The following is an 18,518-nucleotide window of genomic DNA, read 5'->3' on the forward strand; positions in this document are numbered from 1 at the left end:
CTGACCCGACCTGGCCTAAATGCATGAAGACATCATCTGTGATTAAAACTAACATGATATCGTGATCAGCACCCCGAAAAACCCCATAGCAGCCACATTTTACGACGTTCTAACAGGTCCCGATTTTCCCGACTTTTGGGTCATTGACCTGACCTGCAAGGTCAACCAATGACCTAGGACCTTAAAATTGGGTATCATCGGCTTCCTCTTGTCACGGGCAACACGCTCGTTTTTTCCGCGAAGCTCTAGCTCGATCAGGGGCGAAACGGCAAGGGGGGTCCAACGGACCCCCCCTCCCCCTTTATACGTTCGCGGCTGGAAAAACACCAATACGGGCGAGGGTTAAACCAGCCGTCGATTCAATACAGCGCTATAACTACTACAAACCACCGCCAGCGCAAAAGTAATTATATGACGGCACGGCAGACGAAGGCTACGGTACCTCGGTGATAGGTAATTGTCCATGGTCTCGGATACCGGGGTTGTTTTTCAGCATTTCGCGATGTGCGCGACCTCTATGAACGTGGTGCCTCGCATCGAGACATCAGTGTCGGCAAGTATCCTCACAGCCAGCAGGAGTGGTTTTGCTTAGCCAGCCAGCAAGAAAGTCCTGGATTTAGGCGCATATTTGCTTACAGGAGCTCAAAAACTTATCACGCGGATGTTTATGACGTTTACGAACTGCTAGCGCTGTCACCAAGCGGATGCAACAAGCGAGAAGGCAATGTCGGTCAAGATCAGAGGTGCAAGTTTTAGCCTTGGACGACACCGCAAACTTGAGAAACCAGGCAGCGGGATGAATAAAAAGATTTCGGCTTAGTAAGCTTTCGTGGCGCGTGGAGGGCTACGCTTGCACTACAATATCAACAGAACAATCAGCACACAACTAAGCAGCAGGTTACCCTATCAGTCAATGCTGTTTGAGCAGCGTTAACTTCCTGGGTGATTGAATACGGTTAACGAAGTGATGTACGATGTTTACTTCCTGGTCCATACCAAAATGAAGGCCGGAATGAATGCAAGCTAACCTTAGGGATTGCTGGGGCCTGTTCAAAATAGATACTATGGCGTTTCTTATTTACGAAAACCCAGATTCACCGTTCAAATAATTCCAATATTTTACCCTGTGGTAGTTTCAGAACAAGAAACTAGCACACCAAAATGTGGAATAGCCAATGTTTGAGATCATTCACATGAAGATATGTCCCCTGTCTATCCACATATGTCCATCGCGACATTTCATTGGTCCACAATGTTTCCCAAGACACCACAATGATCCACATTCCACTGTATTCACAATCATAATGTCACACCACACAGTACAGCACGGCCCGGTCGGCTCCGCGGGACCGCCGCGCCCCCTCTCTCCCGAACTAGCCGGATTCGACGGTCCCCCTCTCTCCCCGAACTAGCCTGATTCGACGGTCACTCCCAGCGTCGCGTTGTGTCCACATAGTCGCCGTCGGGCGCGTCGTAGCCGTCGATGGGTGGCGTCAGCGTGGGTCCGCTGTGCGCCCACGGTACCAGGTCGGGGTCCTCCTGGGGACGGATAGCGGGGAGATTATCAGGCGAGTAAACGGGGACGAAACAAACACTTAGAAACACACATACGAAGGATACGGACATAGGAACACATGCAAGGTCGGAAACAGGCACACAAAGACAGAGATGCACCAACACAGACACACGGGCTTAGAACGCGGGCGCATGTGTACAATAAATCGAACACCGACAGGTTGATGAGCTGGTAGCGGCAGCGGCAACATGGACACGGACATACCGAACAAAGATACACGGACACAGACACACAGCCAGGGGGCATAGACACAGACAACATTGGCACATGAACAATGGACATAGGCTACACACTATACAGACACATACACAAAGATACAGGGTCCGGAGCGGGCCGTTCGAGGCTGCAATCACGGCGGGACAGGAGGTCCAAGCGCACTGACCTCGATGGCAGCGCAGTAGAGCTGGAACGACTCTGCTCGGAGTTCCCTGAGCGCCTTGGCTCGGGATTCCTGGATCCGCCGTAACACCTGCAGAGACACAAGGCCAATAGGTTAGGGCACACCAACGTTAAACATACCTATACCTATCTTGTAGATTTACTGCTAAGTATCTAACTATTATATTCTTTAGGGAAAGAAGAGGATGGTACCAAACGTCTTCTATGTGTTTATTGTTTTATTGATGTCAAAATAAGCTACATAAGCAGTCATTTTTTATGCAGCTCCGAAAATAAGCAGCTTATGCTCTTGTTATACATGATATTAAATTATCTTCAGGTGGCTTAAACATATTGAAATATCACATCCCACCGACCAGCTTCCATTGCAGCACTGGATTGACAATGACGCTAAACGTCCCCACTCAGCGTCACAAAAAGTTCAACTGCACCGGTACCAACGCTCGCCGCTCGCTCCCTCCAGCCGTCCTTACCGCCACATCTGCCACGTGCTGTTCGCGCCGGTGGCGGGTCCACTCCTTCATCAGATCGAACCTCTCATTGGCCTCCTCAGTGGTGAGCGGCCGGGCCGGCCGGCGACGCTCGCTGGAGGGGACAGAGGGCAGCGTCAGACACGGAGAGTATGGGGAGGGTGGCGGGAAGGTAACGATGCTGCTTACTGAATAAATGTGATGGTTTAGTACTGAGTTTAGTACTGAGCGCGGGCGGCCGCGCCGAGTATAAGCAGCTGAACCGCCAGTGCCGCTCGGCTGTGCGTAGAGAGAGTCGAGAGCGGTACGAGAGGGAGATCGCGCGTGGTGATCGCGGTGGGCTGTGGCGAGTGTTACGACCTGTAATTGGCTCGAAAAAGCAGCAGTGCGAGATACCGAGCATAACCGCTGACGCACTGAATGACTATTACGTGTCAGTGGGGCCTACCACTGCTGCTAGTGTGCCACCTCCGACCGCAAACGTGCCTACCCGGCTCCCGCGAGTGTCAACATGCTCTTTTTGTGTGGAAACGGTGGACGCAGACACGCTATATACCGTGCTTCTATCTATGAAACCGTCCAATTCAACTGGAGACGATGGCATTAGTGTGAGCATGTTGCAGAAGTTTTTCCACGGCGTAAGACATGCGTTACTAGATGTTGTCAACTTCAGTTTGATCTCTGGTGTGGTCCCACGAGCGTGGAAACATGCGCTGGTGACACCTATCCCTAAAGGAAAGGTTACAACCAAGCCGTCCGATACACGCCCCATTTCTATTCTTCCGGCTATTATGAAGCTCGTAGAACGCACTGTTCAGACCCAATTAACAACGTACTTAGAAGAAAATCATCTTCTTGCTGATGCCCAACACGGTTACAGGAAGCAGCGGTCTACAGAAACCGCGCTTCACGTAATAACTGATAGGGTTCTTCACGCAATGGAAAACGGCAACATATCAATTTTGGTCTTATTGGATTTGTCCAAATGTTTTGATGTAGTGCCACATCAAAATTTACTTCGAAAACTTGCACTGTATGGCATTGACACGAAATGGTTCAGCAGTTATTTGTCTGATCACACTCAGCAGGTTAGGCTGTGTGCCGGTAAAGGACGGAACGTACTGTCGCGCTCACGAGAAAATAACATTGGTGTTTTTCAAGGCGGAGCGCTATCATGCGTCATGTACATGTTGTATGCCAACGACCTCAGCCTCAGTGTCTCAGATGATGTAACAATTGTCCAGTATGCAGACGATACACAGCTGTTGGTCAGCGGAAAGAAACGTGACGTGCAGCGAATGGTGGCCTGTATGGAGAACGCCTTACACCGTATGTATCAGTGGTTTTGTGCTAACGGCATGATGCTTAACACAGCTAAGACACAAATGGTCGTATTAGGTACACCAGCGATGCTGCGCGACCTGCCCTTAGTCTCCCTTCACTTTTGTGGCACTGTTGTTGCTGAGTCGCGAGCCGCCAAGAACCTGGGTGTTTACGTTGACCGCCATCTCAACTATGAAACGCACATCGACAATGTAACTAGAAAGTGCACGGGCATTCTTATTGCTCTGACTCATGCACGTCACGTGATCCCAAGAGTGACACTGAAATCCATTGTCGAGGCACTTGTCCTTTCTGTGTTACGGTATTGTTTGTCAGTGTATGGTTCGTGTGGCATGACGCAGCTTCGACGTGTACAAAAACTTGTCAACTTCTGCGTTCGAGTAGTGACGGGCAAGAGGCGATATGACCATGTATCTCAGTCCCTGGAACAACTGCAGTGGCTCACTGCTGAACAGCTTGTGATATATCACACTGTGTGCGGTCGAGCGGGTTATAGTTTCAGGGCAGCCTGAAAGCATCATGGCGACTATTGGTCTGCGGACTGATCAGCGCCACAGCCATAACACGAGGCAGGCCAGCCTGTACACACTCCCGACTATCCGAACTGAGGCAGGGAGGAGACGGCTGTGCTACCGAGGAGTAGGGCTACTGAACAGTGTCGGTGTGGAGCCCGGAACGTGCGGGTTCCGTTCTGCAGTCAGACGCGCTGTTAAGTCGCAGTAGGGTATACCTGACTTCATCATGTGCGTGATTGTAGCTGCCAGCTGGTATGTCTGTTTCGCCGTGTCCACAATGTTTTAATTCGCTTACGTGAACTTGTGAAAAGCCATTGTTTTATAATGGATCTTGTTCGAATACATCTATCTATCTATCTATCAGTTATGCACCATAATATTGCAACTGTACCCTGATGGTTTTGACTGCTGGTATCCCTTTCCAAGGAGCTCACTGATCGGTCCCAGTCGGCAGTCATGCTTCATCGACGGTCCCCTCCAGATAATTTCACAGCCTTCGTGAGCTCGAAGGCTGTGACTGCCTCAGTCAGCAGACTGCCTCATCCCTCCCCCGGACCTTAACCCCCCATCCCTCCCCCCACCGATCGTCCCGGGTCTCACCTCAGTTCGGCGCGCACCTCGCGCGGAAGCTCCATCTCGGCCAGAGGTTTCAGCTGGCGGGAGCTCTTCTCCAGCCGGCGGATGGCCTTCTCCAGCTTACGTCGGCGCCGCTCCTCCCGCGCGCGCACCACCGCCGGGTCGATACGCTTCTTCTTCTTCAGAGGCTCCGCACTGAGGTCGGACACACGGTCAGACGGTGTGTACGCACAGTGTAACGTAACCCATCCATCGCACCCACAAACTATTAAAACAAGTGGCTAAGCTTGAAGGACAAAAAGTTTGGGAGATATTGAACACGTTTCTCTCCATTTATGCATCCCTTGATGCTTCCACACAAATGTTTCAAAGTGATGGTACACCAGCATTGCATTCTCATAGTAAAATAGAGAAACCCAAGCTTTCTTAGCTAGTAATTTACCTAACAACCATATTGTCTGGACCATGCCCACCTACCAGAGTGGGTGTGATACAGCGATGGCAGCTGCAGAAGAGGTGCTGATGTCCTTCCTCGTGGAGATGGTTAGAGCACACAGGCTCCGCGAAAGGCTGCACCATCCACACATGAGGGAGTGAGCATCAGAAAACACACATCACACATAGCGTACACAGACCACAAACATGTTAAGCTGCTGTGCCTTGATAACCCATGAACAATGTATGTGAATGAATAAATTAAAAAAATGAATTCAAGTAAATGAATTGGAAGGATGAGCGAAGCAAAATGGAACAAAGCCCATTCAAACAAGATATCCACATATCCACATTACCACACACATTCAAACAAGATATCCACAATACCACAAATATAATCATATAATACGTAAGCAAAAAGACCAGCCTATGCACAAACCTCATATCCAGGACATTAGCTGCCAGCCTCTGCACTGTTGACAGCCCCAGAGAGAGTGCCATGGTAGGATCTGAAACAGTCAAGCAAAACTGTAAATCATATAAACTAGAGACTTAGAGAGACCACAGCTGGCACATTAGTGGTGTTTGCTGCAGGTTGGTGCAGACTTCCAGCCCCGACTGGAAAAAATGCACGCTTTCGTCGAGAACTCGAGCGTAGTTGGGCGTTTGCGCCGAAAATTTTCGGCGTACTTCGGCGTAAATCGACGGCTTGCGCCGAAATTTTCGGCGTACTTCGGCGTAAATCGCGAAAAAACCGTCAGGGGGGTGGCACCAACCCCCCCTCGGCCGGCGAGGATTAAATGTCTTCGGGAGTTAAACATCTTAAATATCACTTATCTTGTCTCGTGTTCGTCTCAGGGTATTTAAGTCATGTTCAGTGAACCTGATTGTGACTCTCCCACGGCGGGAACAGTTCACCGGTCGAGAGTGAGGTTATGGATTGTCGGATTCCCTAGTTCAGATAACGTATGCTATCGTGTGCGTATTGACCGTTGTGATTCCTGTATTTCCGGCGTGTGGTTTGCGAGCGGACGCTGGCAATCGGTCCCGCGTGGCTTGGTATCTGCCCGATCCCATCGGCCGTGCTTGCACCACGCCTGTTGAAGGCCCCGTCAGGCGTCAGTCACCGGCTGGGCACTACTGCTGATCAGAGCCGGGCAACAAAATAAAGGTTACGTTATGGAACATGCCAGTGAGTTTGTGAGTCAGGAGATTTTGTGATAGCGAACGCTGGTGCTCGGTCCCGCATGGCCTGCTGATGTCTATTGTCTGCCTGATCCCGTCGACCGTGCCAACAACCGTCTGTAGACAGTAGTCACTGGAAGACAGCCACACACACACGCCAGCCCCCCCCTCGACGAAAAGTGCGTGGCTACAGCCTGCAGCCATCAGTAAGCCTTGAAAATTTTCGGCGCATGAAGCATGGCTTGGTGAAATAATTTCGGCGCATAAACCCTTGCACCGAAATTTCGGCGCATCACCTCCGCCGAGAACTTCAGCGTAGTGGAGGCATTTTTTCCAGTTGGGCTTCCAGCCTGAGCCTGGTTAGTGAAAGATGGTGCAGATTTCTAGCCTGGTTGGTGCAGGCTGGCGTGGATTTCCAGCCTGGTTGGTGTAGGCTGGAGTAGATTCCAGCCTGGTTGGTGCAGGCTGGTGGGGATTTCCAGCCAGTTTATTTTCCCCACCGACACCCACACAGACACTACAGAGCACTCTTTCTCTGTCAGATACTCAGATCCATCATTGTATGGAACTCACTGCCCAAGACCTACCTATAGACCTTGACCTATGCCATTAATCCCACCCCCCACCCGCACATTTGCGCAAACCTCTTAAACTTTTAGGTCGCCCCCGAGTGGCAACACAATCAGCGAGCAAGGCATATAACCTATAACCAAATCAACATCCACGATCCAGACCAAATCCAGACCAATTTACACAAGGCATAACCCACATATGACAATTTTCCCTTCTGACTGTTCACGCGCAGGATTTTTATTTTTTCCTTAAGCTAGTTGCTAGGCAACGAGAGAGTATGACATTTTTTTTAACGCTTGCGAGCCTGCTTGGGAGTGATGGAAGCCAGCGCGAAATATTATTTTTGAACAGTAGTTTCACTTCATTTTTGAAGCAAGAGCGTCATAAACGAAATTTATATTTCTTCATCAAGTTTTATTATAAATATGAAGAAAAAAACAAATTATTTTAATTTCCCACAACTTACTGTGGGCACTGGCTCACATCTTAAAAACAAAATTGATTCACAATTTGTTCAAGGAGAACATAACTTGACATTAACCTTTTCCATGTTTTCAGAAGGAACAAACATTTTCCGCGGAAAGGCGAATGTGTGTGGCCTTGGAATAAACAGCGCGAATAATTACAGGGTCGGTTGGATGGGTTGCATAATGCATTCCTCTGATATTTGATTTATAATTGCCAAAATGGAAATCTTCTTCCTTGACTAGTTAATCTGTGAGAAGAAGTGTTGTTTGATCTGTTGTTGCATTATATTTGCCTTGATGTCATTGTCACTTGTAATAGTTTGACTCACATAATTGTAATTGCTGCTCACATTTTTATTACAGTAGGCGGAACTATGGTCATGAGTACCCAAATATAGGAACGTTCCCATTTTTGGGAACGGAGTTCCCAAATATGGGAACGGGCGTTCCCATTTATGAGAACGGAAGGCAATTTTTCGGCCGTTCGCCCACTAAAACTCAAAAGTGCATCACGTCTCAAAAAAGTGCACGCTGATTTAAGTATCTACTAAATCTCCATTAAGTTATCTTTAATCTGACCGTGGAACAAGGAAATTGACCGTGGAATGATATTTTTAATGATTTTTTAAAAATGACAGAATGGTGGAAATATGGGTTATACGACATTTAACATGCAATTTTAAGGAAAATGAAGCATTTTTACATTTTGAGGTCAAGTATAATAATTTTCGCCTGGTTATGAAGTTTCATTCTAGCGACACCAGATGCTGACATATGCAAGCGAACACGCGGACAGTCCCGAGGTAATATTGCTGACTTTTGGTGTCGGGGCGATCGACCGCGTGGAACGTCAGTGATTTTACCGAACTACTGTTGTAAACTCAGTTTCAGTGGTTTAAAATCATTCAGCTGTATTTTATCAGCCCTGAAAGACATATTTTATTTGGATGCTAGCTGTTTAGCGTTGTTTTATAAGCAGCGTCATGAGCGTGGTTTTTGTCTTCGGCGTTTCTAAGCATGATCGTTTGGGGGGAATTTCTCTGATATAGGTCGCTCTGTGTGGCTTATTTATAATTTTTATGCTGATTTCGATCATACCTCGTGCCCATCCTACCAGGCCTTTTGCCACTTACACTCATTAAGAAAGGAAAAAACTAGATTTTCATTGGGACTAGGTGTTTTGAGGGTGTAACATATTCAGCGTTCCCATTTTTGGATACTTCTTGTGCTCGTCAACTCTCGTTGATTAGCAGACAGGTGCTTGACATGTCTCCACCCTCGGCGCGGACGGTGGATATAGGTATGGAAGACCTTGTTGAACATCGCTGAGCGTTGTGGATTACGTAATCCTGCAGAGGGGGGCGTGCCCGCTGCGAGATCGACGGGAATAAAAGCGCAGAAGACCGGGCGAAACATGCAACGGTCTTGCCGGAAAGGTCATCTGATGATTGTTGCGTTAACAATAATTTGCGGCGTTGGACGTGATGCTTGTTAAAGGAAATTGTTCACTTTTAACATGGGGTTTTGAGCTGGAATAGCAGTTTCGTAGCTTGAGCTGAGACTAGCACAAATCAGGAGCTTTTACGGCTCAACGATCACCATAGACGAAGATATTCCATTTCTCGTTCCGAAAAGAGTGCCTTGTAGAGGAATGCGTGCCTTGCACAGGAATGCAGCCACGTCATCGTCAGCAAATCAGCGTGCTGCTTACAGCCAATGCAGTATGCGTAGGTTTGAGCTACGCAATATGATTGGTCAATGCGTAATAAGCTTCCGCGTCAAACATTATTTTACATAGAATATAGTTCGTCCTATATTAAAATATAGAAAATAATTGTTTTTACAAAAAGGTTTTATTTTATTTCATGATTATTTTGAGCATAAAAAATCATAAATCAATAGCAAAATACTGATTTCAGGAAAGTGGACTGTTTCCTTTAATGAAAAGAGCCCCTGAAAGGCGTCGGTGAAATCGTTCCCAATTTTGGGTACGCCGTTCCCATAATAAGGAACGCTTGCAGCGCCAGTGTACGAGAGCGTTCCCAAATTTGGGCTCGCGGCCCGGGTGATGGACTGCTTTAGAAATAGGGGAACGATTTGAAACTACGATGGGCCTTACAATATCAAACTCTTTCCCAACAATATTGAGACAACTATCAGGCGGTTCACGATCGTTTTATATTTTTTGGACGTCATTTAACAGTTCTTTTTCTTGTTTTAAATAATGCCTACATGGCGTTCCCATATTTGGGTTTATCGTTCCCAAACATGGGAACGAAAATGCGTTCCCGAAAATGGGTACGCTTGACCATAGTTCCGCCTACTGATTAGGTAGGTACCTATGTGGAGCGGAACAAATTTAATTTAATATGAATGAGAACATGCTGGATCATTGTAATAAATACAATTTGATAACATTCTGGACCCAGGCCCCTTGACTGGTTACCCCAGACTCAGACTGGAGAAATCCGTGCACTACACCAATCACCATTGCCGAGTGCCCCAGGTAGGTAGCTATAAGCTATTTGTGTCAAAATTTGAAGCAAGCAATTGTTTTTTGTGCCAAAGTTTTAGCACAATTTGCATCAAAAGTTTAACTCATTTGTGCCAAAGTTTACCTTTTTAGTTTTTACCATTTACCTTTAAACCATTTTGATTTACTTCATAAGAATAGGAGGTAAGAAAGCACATGCAAATGCTTATCTACTATGCCGTAAATGCTAAAGCTTGGTAAAAAATAATAAGATTGGATAAAAAGCAAGTTAAACAGAAATGTTTTTCTATCTTGATCTGAGGGGACATGAGTCTGGTAGTGTTGATATAGTCATTAAATACCTATGATATGGTACCTATGATACATTTGGGTGCCCTAGGTATTAATCATTTTGGATATTGTCTCCCATTCACCATATACTACCAGCAGGGCTACACAGACTTCTTAAAGGTGTACTACATTTTATTTCACTGAGTAATATTGCTGATGAACCTCAATCTGAATCATTCCAGTTGGTCACCTGTACTGCAGTTTAAGCTCTGGAGAGGACACTTGTATCGACTGAGACAAGACAATCTGGACCTGGAGAAGCAAGAACATTTAAAGGTTTGAAGAATATGACAGTTAACAACAGTCCATGCTCATAAGAGTTATAATCTGTTGATATACAGTTTTGTGAAAGAAGACTGCTATTATTGTAAAGAAATAGCAGCTGACTGGTACTCAGATTATTATGGCTCAGGTGAAGCAGAAAGGATTTCAAAAGAACACTGGGAGGTATCAAGCTGATAAGGATGACAATTGGTAAGTACAATACAAGCTACTTCTATATTTCTCATCTGATAGTACAGCTGTAGTGGTTTAGGGAGGCATGCATGCATATATGTATGCATGCATATGTGTATTTAATATTTATGTGTGTATGCATGCATGTATATTAGGGTGTCCCAAATTTCACGAAGTTTTCCAATTCACTTAGGATACACCGGGATCCCGTTCCTTGGTTCATTTGAACCTCACACACCAATTTATAGAGTAAACTACCGGTAAACAAGGTTGCCGCTAGTGCTCTGAAGTTTTACTTGCATTTTGGTGTTATATGATAGTGCAGCGTTGTAGTCTCCGAATGCAAAATGGGAAATATGTGTAAGCAACGTAGCAATATTACCTTCTTCGATGCTCAGTGATGCTCAGATCCCACGCACATTGCACAATGATGAAAATCCGGGTTTATGTACGCATACATACGTGTGAAACTGTGTACGTGCGTGCCCGTATGCCTCTGTGCGTGTGTGTATATGTGAGTGTGTGTGTGTGTGCGCGCGCGCGCGACTGCGTGCGTGCCTACCGGATAGAAGACAATGCCAGTTTCAATCTTGGTGTGGGTGATTTCATGTGCCGCTGATTTCGTTTAGGAGTCAGCGATCAAATAAAGGTCTCAGGTTAGTGCTTCAAATGTCTCGCTTCAGATCGAACCGTCTGCGGCAATGGCACACCACATAAACGCAGATTGAACAGAATCAAATTTACATTGCAGCTATGGGTATTAAGTTCACCGTACCCTGACCTGAGACCGTCCACGCGTAACATCACCGTACCCTGCTCCGAGATCCGTCTAAACAAACATCATGCCTTGCTCTGAAAACCGTCTGAAACATCGTACCCTATTCTGAGCTGCGTCTAAAACATCGTACCCCATTCTGAGATCCGTCCTAAACATCATACACTGCTCTGAGATCCGTCAACAGCATCGTGCCCGGCTATGAGATCCGTCTAAAATATCGTACCCTGCTCTGAGATTCGTCTAAAACATCGTATCCTATTCTGAGATCCGTCTTAAACATCGTACACTGCTCTGAGGTCCGTCTAAAACATCTTACACTGTTCTAAGGCCCATCTACACTCTACAGTCTACACATAACGTCATCGCACCTTGCTATATATAATATCTGTCTACCACTACAGACCCACGTGGTCCTTCTTCGTGTGACCGTAAAGCGACCTGTGCCATGCCACCACCTGGACCAGCGCCTGCAGCTGGTCATCATCTTTCGTTCTGTCAATCATCTGTGTCAGCTTCACTCCGCGATCCGCTCCATCATTCATAACTGCCAGGCTGTTGACGAGTTTGTGAACTGCGTTGTAACCTGAGATACTTTTGCATTTTTTTGACAGGCTCTTGCAACCATTCGAGGGCGCGCTTATCTAGAATCTGGATGAGTGCGCCCTCGAATGGTTGCACCGGGCACCCGGCTATGAGAATCATAGGCACTCATCCATAATATGGATGAGTGCGCCCTCGAATGGTTGCAAAAGCCTGTCAAAAATGGAAAAGTATCTCAGGTTACAACGCAGTTCACAAATACGTCAACAGACTGGCAGTTATGAAATATGAATGATGGAGCGGATCGCGGAGTGAAGCTGGCACAGGAGATGATGGACAGAACGAAAGATGAGGACCAGCTGCAGGCGCTGGCCCAGGTGGTGGCATGGCACAGGTCGCTTTACGGCCACACGAAGAAGGACGTTACATGGGTCTGTAGTGGTAGACAGATATTAAACAGGGTGCGATGACGTTACGTGTAGGCCGTAGAGTGTAAATGGACCTCAGAGCAGTGTAATTAAGACGGATCTCAGAATGGGGTACGATGTTTTAGACGCAGCTCAGAATAGGGTACGATGTTTCAGACGGTTTTCAGAGCAAGGCATGATGTTTGTTTAGACGGATCTCGGAGCAGGGTACGGTGATGTTACGCGTGGACGGTCTCAGGCCAGGGTACGGTGAACTTTTTTTTTATATTTTTATTTCAACATTACATAGCTGTGTGTCCGTAGCGGAATTTTGCACACGTTGCACCACACCACACACTACACACATGTACACACGTACACCTCATACATAGTATACCCTTAATTAAAAAACATAACATCAACATGACTAAAAACATTATTATAATTATGCAGCCCACCTGGCCCGGCCGGGCGGTGATTAACCCCCGGCATTCACCGCCCGACCCCGGGGAGATCTGGGGGATACCCCCCCCCCCCCCCGGCCGGGGAGATCTGGGGGATACCTCCCCGGCGCCCCAGGCGGGCCGCCCCCCTCCCCCCCCGCATCGCCGCGCATTTCTGCGAGGCGGTGTCCCAGTCCAACGGCCCGGCCCGACAGTCACCGCGCCGGCTGGCCGGGAGGGCGGGGGCCATGTGCAAAGCGCATATCCCTACTCCTAAACCTACTCCTACTCCTACTCGCTTATCAACGCCTCGTTCGCCCGCTCCCATTTATCCTCAAAGTGTTTCCGATCACCCTTACACACCGCAATCATTCTTTCCAGCTCTCGGTCAGCACAAAGCCACCTGATCACTTCATCCAGGTTCAACCTCTCCCTATTTCCAATAACCATTTTACCTACTATAACTACATGATTAAAGAGGGTCGTCTTACCCAGGCCCAGTAGCACAGTCTTCGCATTAAATTCAGAACCTTCTTGCATAATTCGATTTGTAAGCATCCAATTTTTAATAGATTCCCAGAAAATCTGAACAACGGGGCAAAACCAAAATTTGTGTTCAATGCTATCTTCTACTTCGTAACACCTCTTACAATTTATAGATTCAACCACTCCAATCCGATGTAGCAATCGTTGAGTAGCACATGTTCTTGTAATTATTTTATATTGCGCACTGCGATAACGCATAAAAATCGAGGCTAATTTGTTATTGGTATAAACTTCACTCCATGCGACCTCCCTAAACATCGCACTCCACTTCTATATTACTATTTGAGGAGGGTGCGTCTGTCCGTTACCGAGGTCCCGACTTGGTCGTGCTTTGCGTGGACTACAGGCCAGACCGTTGCACCTAGCCCGGTGAAATTTGCACAACTTATAGATCAAGGATGCGCGACGTGCCTTTGAGGGGTCTCAGCTCGATCGGATTGATAGGGAGCGCGTGGCGCGTGCTCAAAAAGTGCAAATTCGCGTCATAGACTTTACATGTATAAATCGGCGTGCGAAATCGGGCGAAAACGGCTAATTTTGGCCGACACGGGTCCAGTTCCCGTGCAATATCTTGGTGACCAGGGGTCCGACCGGCACGGGGAAAACAGCATCGTGTACAGAATTGAACGGGCTATTGAATGGTGTGCAATGCAGAGGATAGCACGCTCCACGTGCACCGGAGAGGGCACTTTTATTTGAAAAATTGCGGTTTTTGAGGGATTTTGGAATTAATTTTATTTTTAGGTGACTGTTAAATGGAGCGAGTTGAATCAACGCCTATTTGCAAGAGAAAGGTACCGCCTCTCATATAAAAATTGTGAAAAGCTGATTGATCCAAATCAAGGTGGTGCAAATCACAGGAGAAAATGGTGTTTGTCAATTTTGTGCCACTTTATTAATCACACGGGGTTCGCTGCATAACCTGATACCTTTGGCAATTGAATATGGTACCATTGGATAGAGCATTCAATTCTGTCCAATATTCACTCTTCATTTTTGCATGATTAGCAACAGTATCCATAAAAATGTAAATGTTCCAAACCATTACATTGTCATTTTTAGCGAAATTCATCGATGGCCCTCAAAAGACTTCACGCCAGTTTTCGAATCATTCTAAAGTAGAACGCATGATAATACGACACGGGCACCTCGATGCGATGTATCTTTTTGTTTTCTTACAAAATGCTTGGCCGTCAAAAAGCAATCGAACGAAATGGATATCTACCAACCAAATCGACACAGACCAACCCAATACCCACGGGTCAAAAAATCCCCCCTTCGCGTTGCGGAGCACGCGGGTAACCCTAGTACATTCCCATTTATGTGCATGGCTTTTAATCTGTTTCTGCATCAACTTCCAATAAATGTGTTTTGATCCTTGTGATTTGGAAACTATAAAAGACAAGCATGGGTCTATAAGAGGTCCAATTAGCTTAGTTTTGTTGGCTGCCTTCCAGGTTCTCGGTAAACTATTCACCAGACAATCATAGTCAAATTGCACACCTTCTATTCCATATTGAATTTTCATCTCCTCAAATGACATAATATTACCGTCTGCGTTCAGTAAATCGTTCAAATAATGTATCCCCTTAGAATACCACTCGTTGATTCTGCTAGTGCAAAATTTGCTTAAGTCAGAATACCAAAGCGTGCTTGCGGCCATTTCATCTAATGAGTAATCTCCATATGCATCTTTTAAGTCTGCTACTGCTTCCATAACCTCGCACCAGAAACGACTATATGACACTCGTCTACTGAAATTTCGCAAAGACACTGCATTTCTATCCCAGATGCAATTCTTCTGACCTATTTTACTTTCAAAAAGTTGTATCCACTGGCTATCAGACTGCAACATTCGCCTAACCCACGCAATTTTCAACGACTTAAGGTACAGGTTGACGTCTATCATTCCAGCTCCTCCATATTCTATCGGTTGTACAAGACTCTTCCTACTTATCTTATCTCGCTTCCCGTTCCATACAAAATTGAATAGAATCGTATTTAACTCTTTCAAAAAATCAGGCGATGGATTCGGTAGTGCCGCGAATAAATGTGTCAGTTTAGGTATTATTAGACTTTTTATTACACATATTTTCCCGTATATGGTTAGGTATCTTTTCTGCCAGTCTTTAATAGTCGCATGAATTTCTCCCTTTTTCCTTTCAAAGTTATTATTGGTCATTTTCTGGATATCACTTTCGTAAATGATTCCAAGAACCTTTATCTGTTTCGTCCATTTAATCGGAAGTTCTTCACAGATCTTTGCTTTATTCTGTACATCATAACCTACCCACATAGCCTCGGTTTTAGTTATATTCGGGCGCAATCCAGAGAACTTCGCGAACACTCCTAGGTCATGAAAAAGGCATCTGCAGCTGTTGACAGAGCCATCTAAGAAAAAGAGGGTATCATCCGCATAACATGATACTTTGTTCTCTACGTCACCTATTGCAATTCCACGAATATTCTTGTTTTGCCTCACAAGTGAAGCTAAACACTCAATGGCCAACAAGAAAATATAAGGACTTACAGGGTCCCCCTGTCTACAGGATCTAAGCAGTTTAACTTTGTTAGACAAATGTCCATTGTATAGAATTCTTGCATATGTCCCCTCATTCATCAAATGAAACCATCTAATGGATTCTGCAGGGAAGTTATACTTATCCAGAGCGGCGCTAATAAATTTCCAGCTTAGTGTGTTGAACGCCCCTTCAATATCCAGACTCAAAAAGATCCCGGAACGTCCTTCATGTTCCAAATACGTCATGATATCACTCATCAACCGCGTATTGTCTCCGATAAATCGACCTTTAATGAACCCAGTCTGTGCTGGATCTACTAACTTCCCTACCACTTGTTTGTATCTATTTGCTATACAAGCGGATAAAATTTTATAACTTGTGTTCAAGAGCGTAATAGGTCGATATGAATTGATCAGGTTCCTGGGTTTCCCACCCTTCGGTATCAAAGTTATGATACCTTCTCTAAATGACGGTGGCATGACTCGTGACGTGAAGCAAGACGACAACATCCTCATCACAATAAATTTTAGATCTATCCAAAAGAATTTATAAAACTCTACTGGAAACCCGTCACTACCTGGCGACTTATTGTTTTTCATTGCATAAAGGGCGTGTCCAGCCTCCTTCAATGTCAACGCTACTTTAATATGGTCTATATCGACCTTAGTAAGTTTTTGAAGTTCTACACAGTTCAAAAATTCAAGCGGATCGTCTTCCGTGTCGTGTGACCGAAACATCTCGCTGAAATGACGCTCTACCACGCTAAGAATTTCATTTTGATTTTGAACTGTCTCGCCATCATCTGTCTGCAAACACGGTATTAATTTGCTAACGTAATTGCGTTTTTCCAGACCCAAGAAATACTTGGTCGATCTCTCCCCTTCTTCAAACCATTGCACCCTAGATCGGGTTATGTTCCCACTCATCAAAATTTGTCTATGCTCTTCTAGTTTTCCCTGAGCATCCGCCAGTTCACTAGCCGTTTCACGGTTAGGATTACTATTCATTGTTTGCTCAAGTTGAGATACTGCAAGTTCTAATACCCTTCCCTCTCGCAGACGCAGCTCAGAATAGGGTACGATGTTTCAGACGGTTTTCAGAGCAAGGCATGATGTTTGTTTAGACGGATCTCGGAGCAGGGTACGGTGATGTTACGCGTGGACGGTCTCAGGTCAGGGTACGGTGAACTTAATACCCATAGCTGCAATGTAAATTTGATTCTGTTCAATCTGCGTTTATGTGGTGTGCCATTGCCGCAGACGGTTCGATCTGAAGCGAGACATTTGAAGCACTAACCTGAGACCTTTATTTGATCGCTGACTCCTAAACGAAATCAGCGGCACATGAAATCACCCACACCAAGATTAAAACTGGCATTGCCTTCTATCCGGTAGGCACGCACGCAGTCGCGCGCGCGCGCACACACACACACACATATACACATACGCAGAGGCATACGGGCACGCACACACACAGTTTCACACGTATGTATGCGTACATAAACCCGGATTTTCATCATTGTGCAATGTGCGTGGGATCTGAGCATCACTGAGCATCGAAGAAGGTAATATTGCTACGTTGCTTACACATATTTCCCATTTTGCATTCGGAGACTACAACGCTGCACTATCATATAACACCAAAATGCAAATAAAACTTCAGAGCACTAGCGGCAACCTTGTTTACCAGTAGTTTACTCTATAAATTGGTGTGTGAGGTTCAAATGAACCAAGGAACGGGATCCCGGTGTATCCTAAGTGAATTGGAAAACTTAGTGAAATTTGGGACACCCTAATGTATATATGTATCTTTGCATTTGAACATCATATCAGTTGTGTTTTGAGCTTGCTGCACTGTTTATCATTGATAAACAGATTGAGCTGGCTGAAGACATGTTGGCCCATACTACAACAACCTGCCGGTCAGATCCTCTATGCTCTCCTTGACCTAGGTGACATCTAGTCAGGTTTCGGACACTGGGCTGGTGTGGGATGGCCAGACACGGTCTGGCCTGCCGTACTCCACCGGTCTGAACGGCCTGAACGAACGCTAAGGAGACGGTAAAGAAACAGACCCTCGGTCGATGTCGAACAGTCTAGGAGACTGTTTCAGTCGCATCGAAAAGTGATATGTATCGAAAGTCATTTATTTACGACCATTCCAACGTTCTACTAAACATGAGATCGTCGCAGATTTGCCCGAATTTTTTTCCTCGTCCATGCCGTCAGAGTTGTGCTATAAGAGTTATGCGGCAAGAGTGCCAGTTTCAGGCATAGCAACGCAAAGGTAAGTTCATATTGGTCACTTTTAGTTCAGGTAGTCTCGGAAGCTACACAGACGGCAGCCCAGAAACTTGTTCAGGGCTTCGCGGAGCCAAACTGTGGTCGCCATTAATGTTTCTCGTATTGGATAGGTATTAGAGATGTCAATCGGATACCAACTTTTTGGTATACCGATACCAA

General features: G+C 46.0%; 2 protein-coding genes across 9 annotated transcripts in view; one reads left to right on the forward strand and one right to left on the reverse strand.

The window, feature by feature from the left end:
• Window positions 1–1,273: 1,273 nt before the first annotated feature.
• On the reverse strand, window positions 1,274–7,262 carry LOC122369822 (39S ribosomal protein L40, mitochondrial-like). 7 transcript variants are annotated; one of them, XM_043344878.1, is made up of 7 exons: window positions 7,246–7,262; window positions 5,755–5,824; window positions 5,358–5,450; window positions 4,905–5,075; window positions 2,449–2,560; window positions 1,959–2,045; window positions 1,274–1,539 (listed from the first exon to the last, which is right to left on the reverse strand). In XM_043344878.1, the coding sequence occupies exons 2-7, from the start codon at window positions 5,814–5,816 to the stop codon at window positions 1,426–1,428; spliced, it is 639 nt and encodes a 212-aa protein (XP_043200813.1). In that variant the 5' UTR covers window positions 5,817–5,824; window positions 7,246–7,262; the 3' UTR covers window positions 1,274–1,425. The 7 variants fall into 7 exon arrangements, with proteins under 7 accessions (XP_043200813.1, XP_043200808.1, XP_043200809.1 ...); XM_043344873.1 differs by having other exon boundaries at window positions 7,204–7,249; XM_043344874.1 differs by having other exon boundaries at window positions 7,088–7,246.
• Window positions 7,263–7,620: 358 nt separating this feature from the next.
• LOC122369823 (DNA polymerase epsilon catalytic subunit A-like) overlaps window positions 7,621–18,518 on the forward strand; it is a 48,739-nt gene continuing 37,841 nt past the window's right edge. The window contains exons 1-2 of one of the 2 annotated variants that reach the window (XM_043344879.1): window positions 7,621–7,702; window positions 10,547–10,838. In XM_043344879.1, coding sequence (XP_043200814.1) covers window positions 10,768–10,838 — 71 coding nt within the window. In that variant the 5' untranslated portion in view covers window positions 7,621–7,702; window positions 10,547–10,767. Of the gene's footprint in view, window positions 7,703–9,914; window positions 10,047–10,546; window positions 10,839–18,518 lie in introns of those variants that run through there. The other variant, XM_043344880.1, reaches the window with a different exon arrangement.

The sequence above is a fragment of the Amphibalanus amphitrite genome, unplaced genomic scaffold (assembly GCF_019059575.1).
Source record: "Amphibalanus amphitrite isolate SeventyFive unplaced genomic scaffold, NRLGWU_Aamphi_draft 001076F_arrow, whole genome shotgun sequence".
In the NCBI taxonomy this organism is placed as follows: domain Eukaryota; kingdom Metazoa; phylum Arthropoda; class Thecostraca; order Balanomorpha; family Balanidae; genus Amphibalanus; species Amphibalanus amphitrite.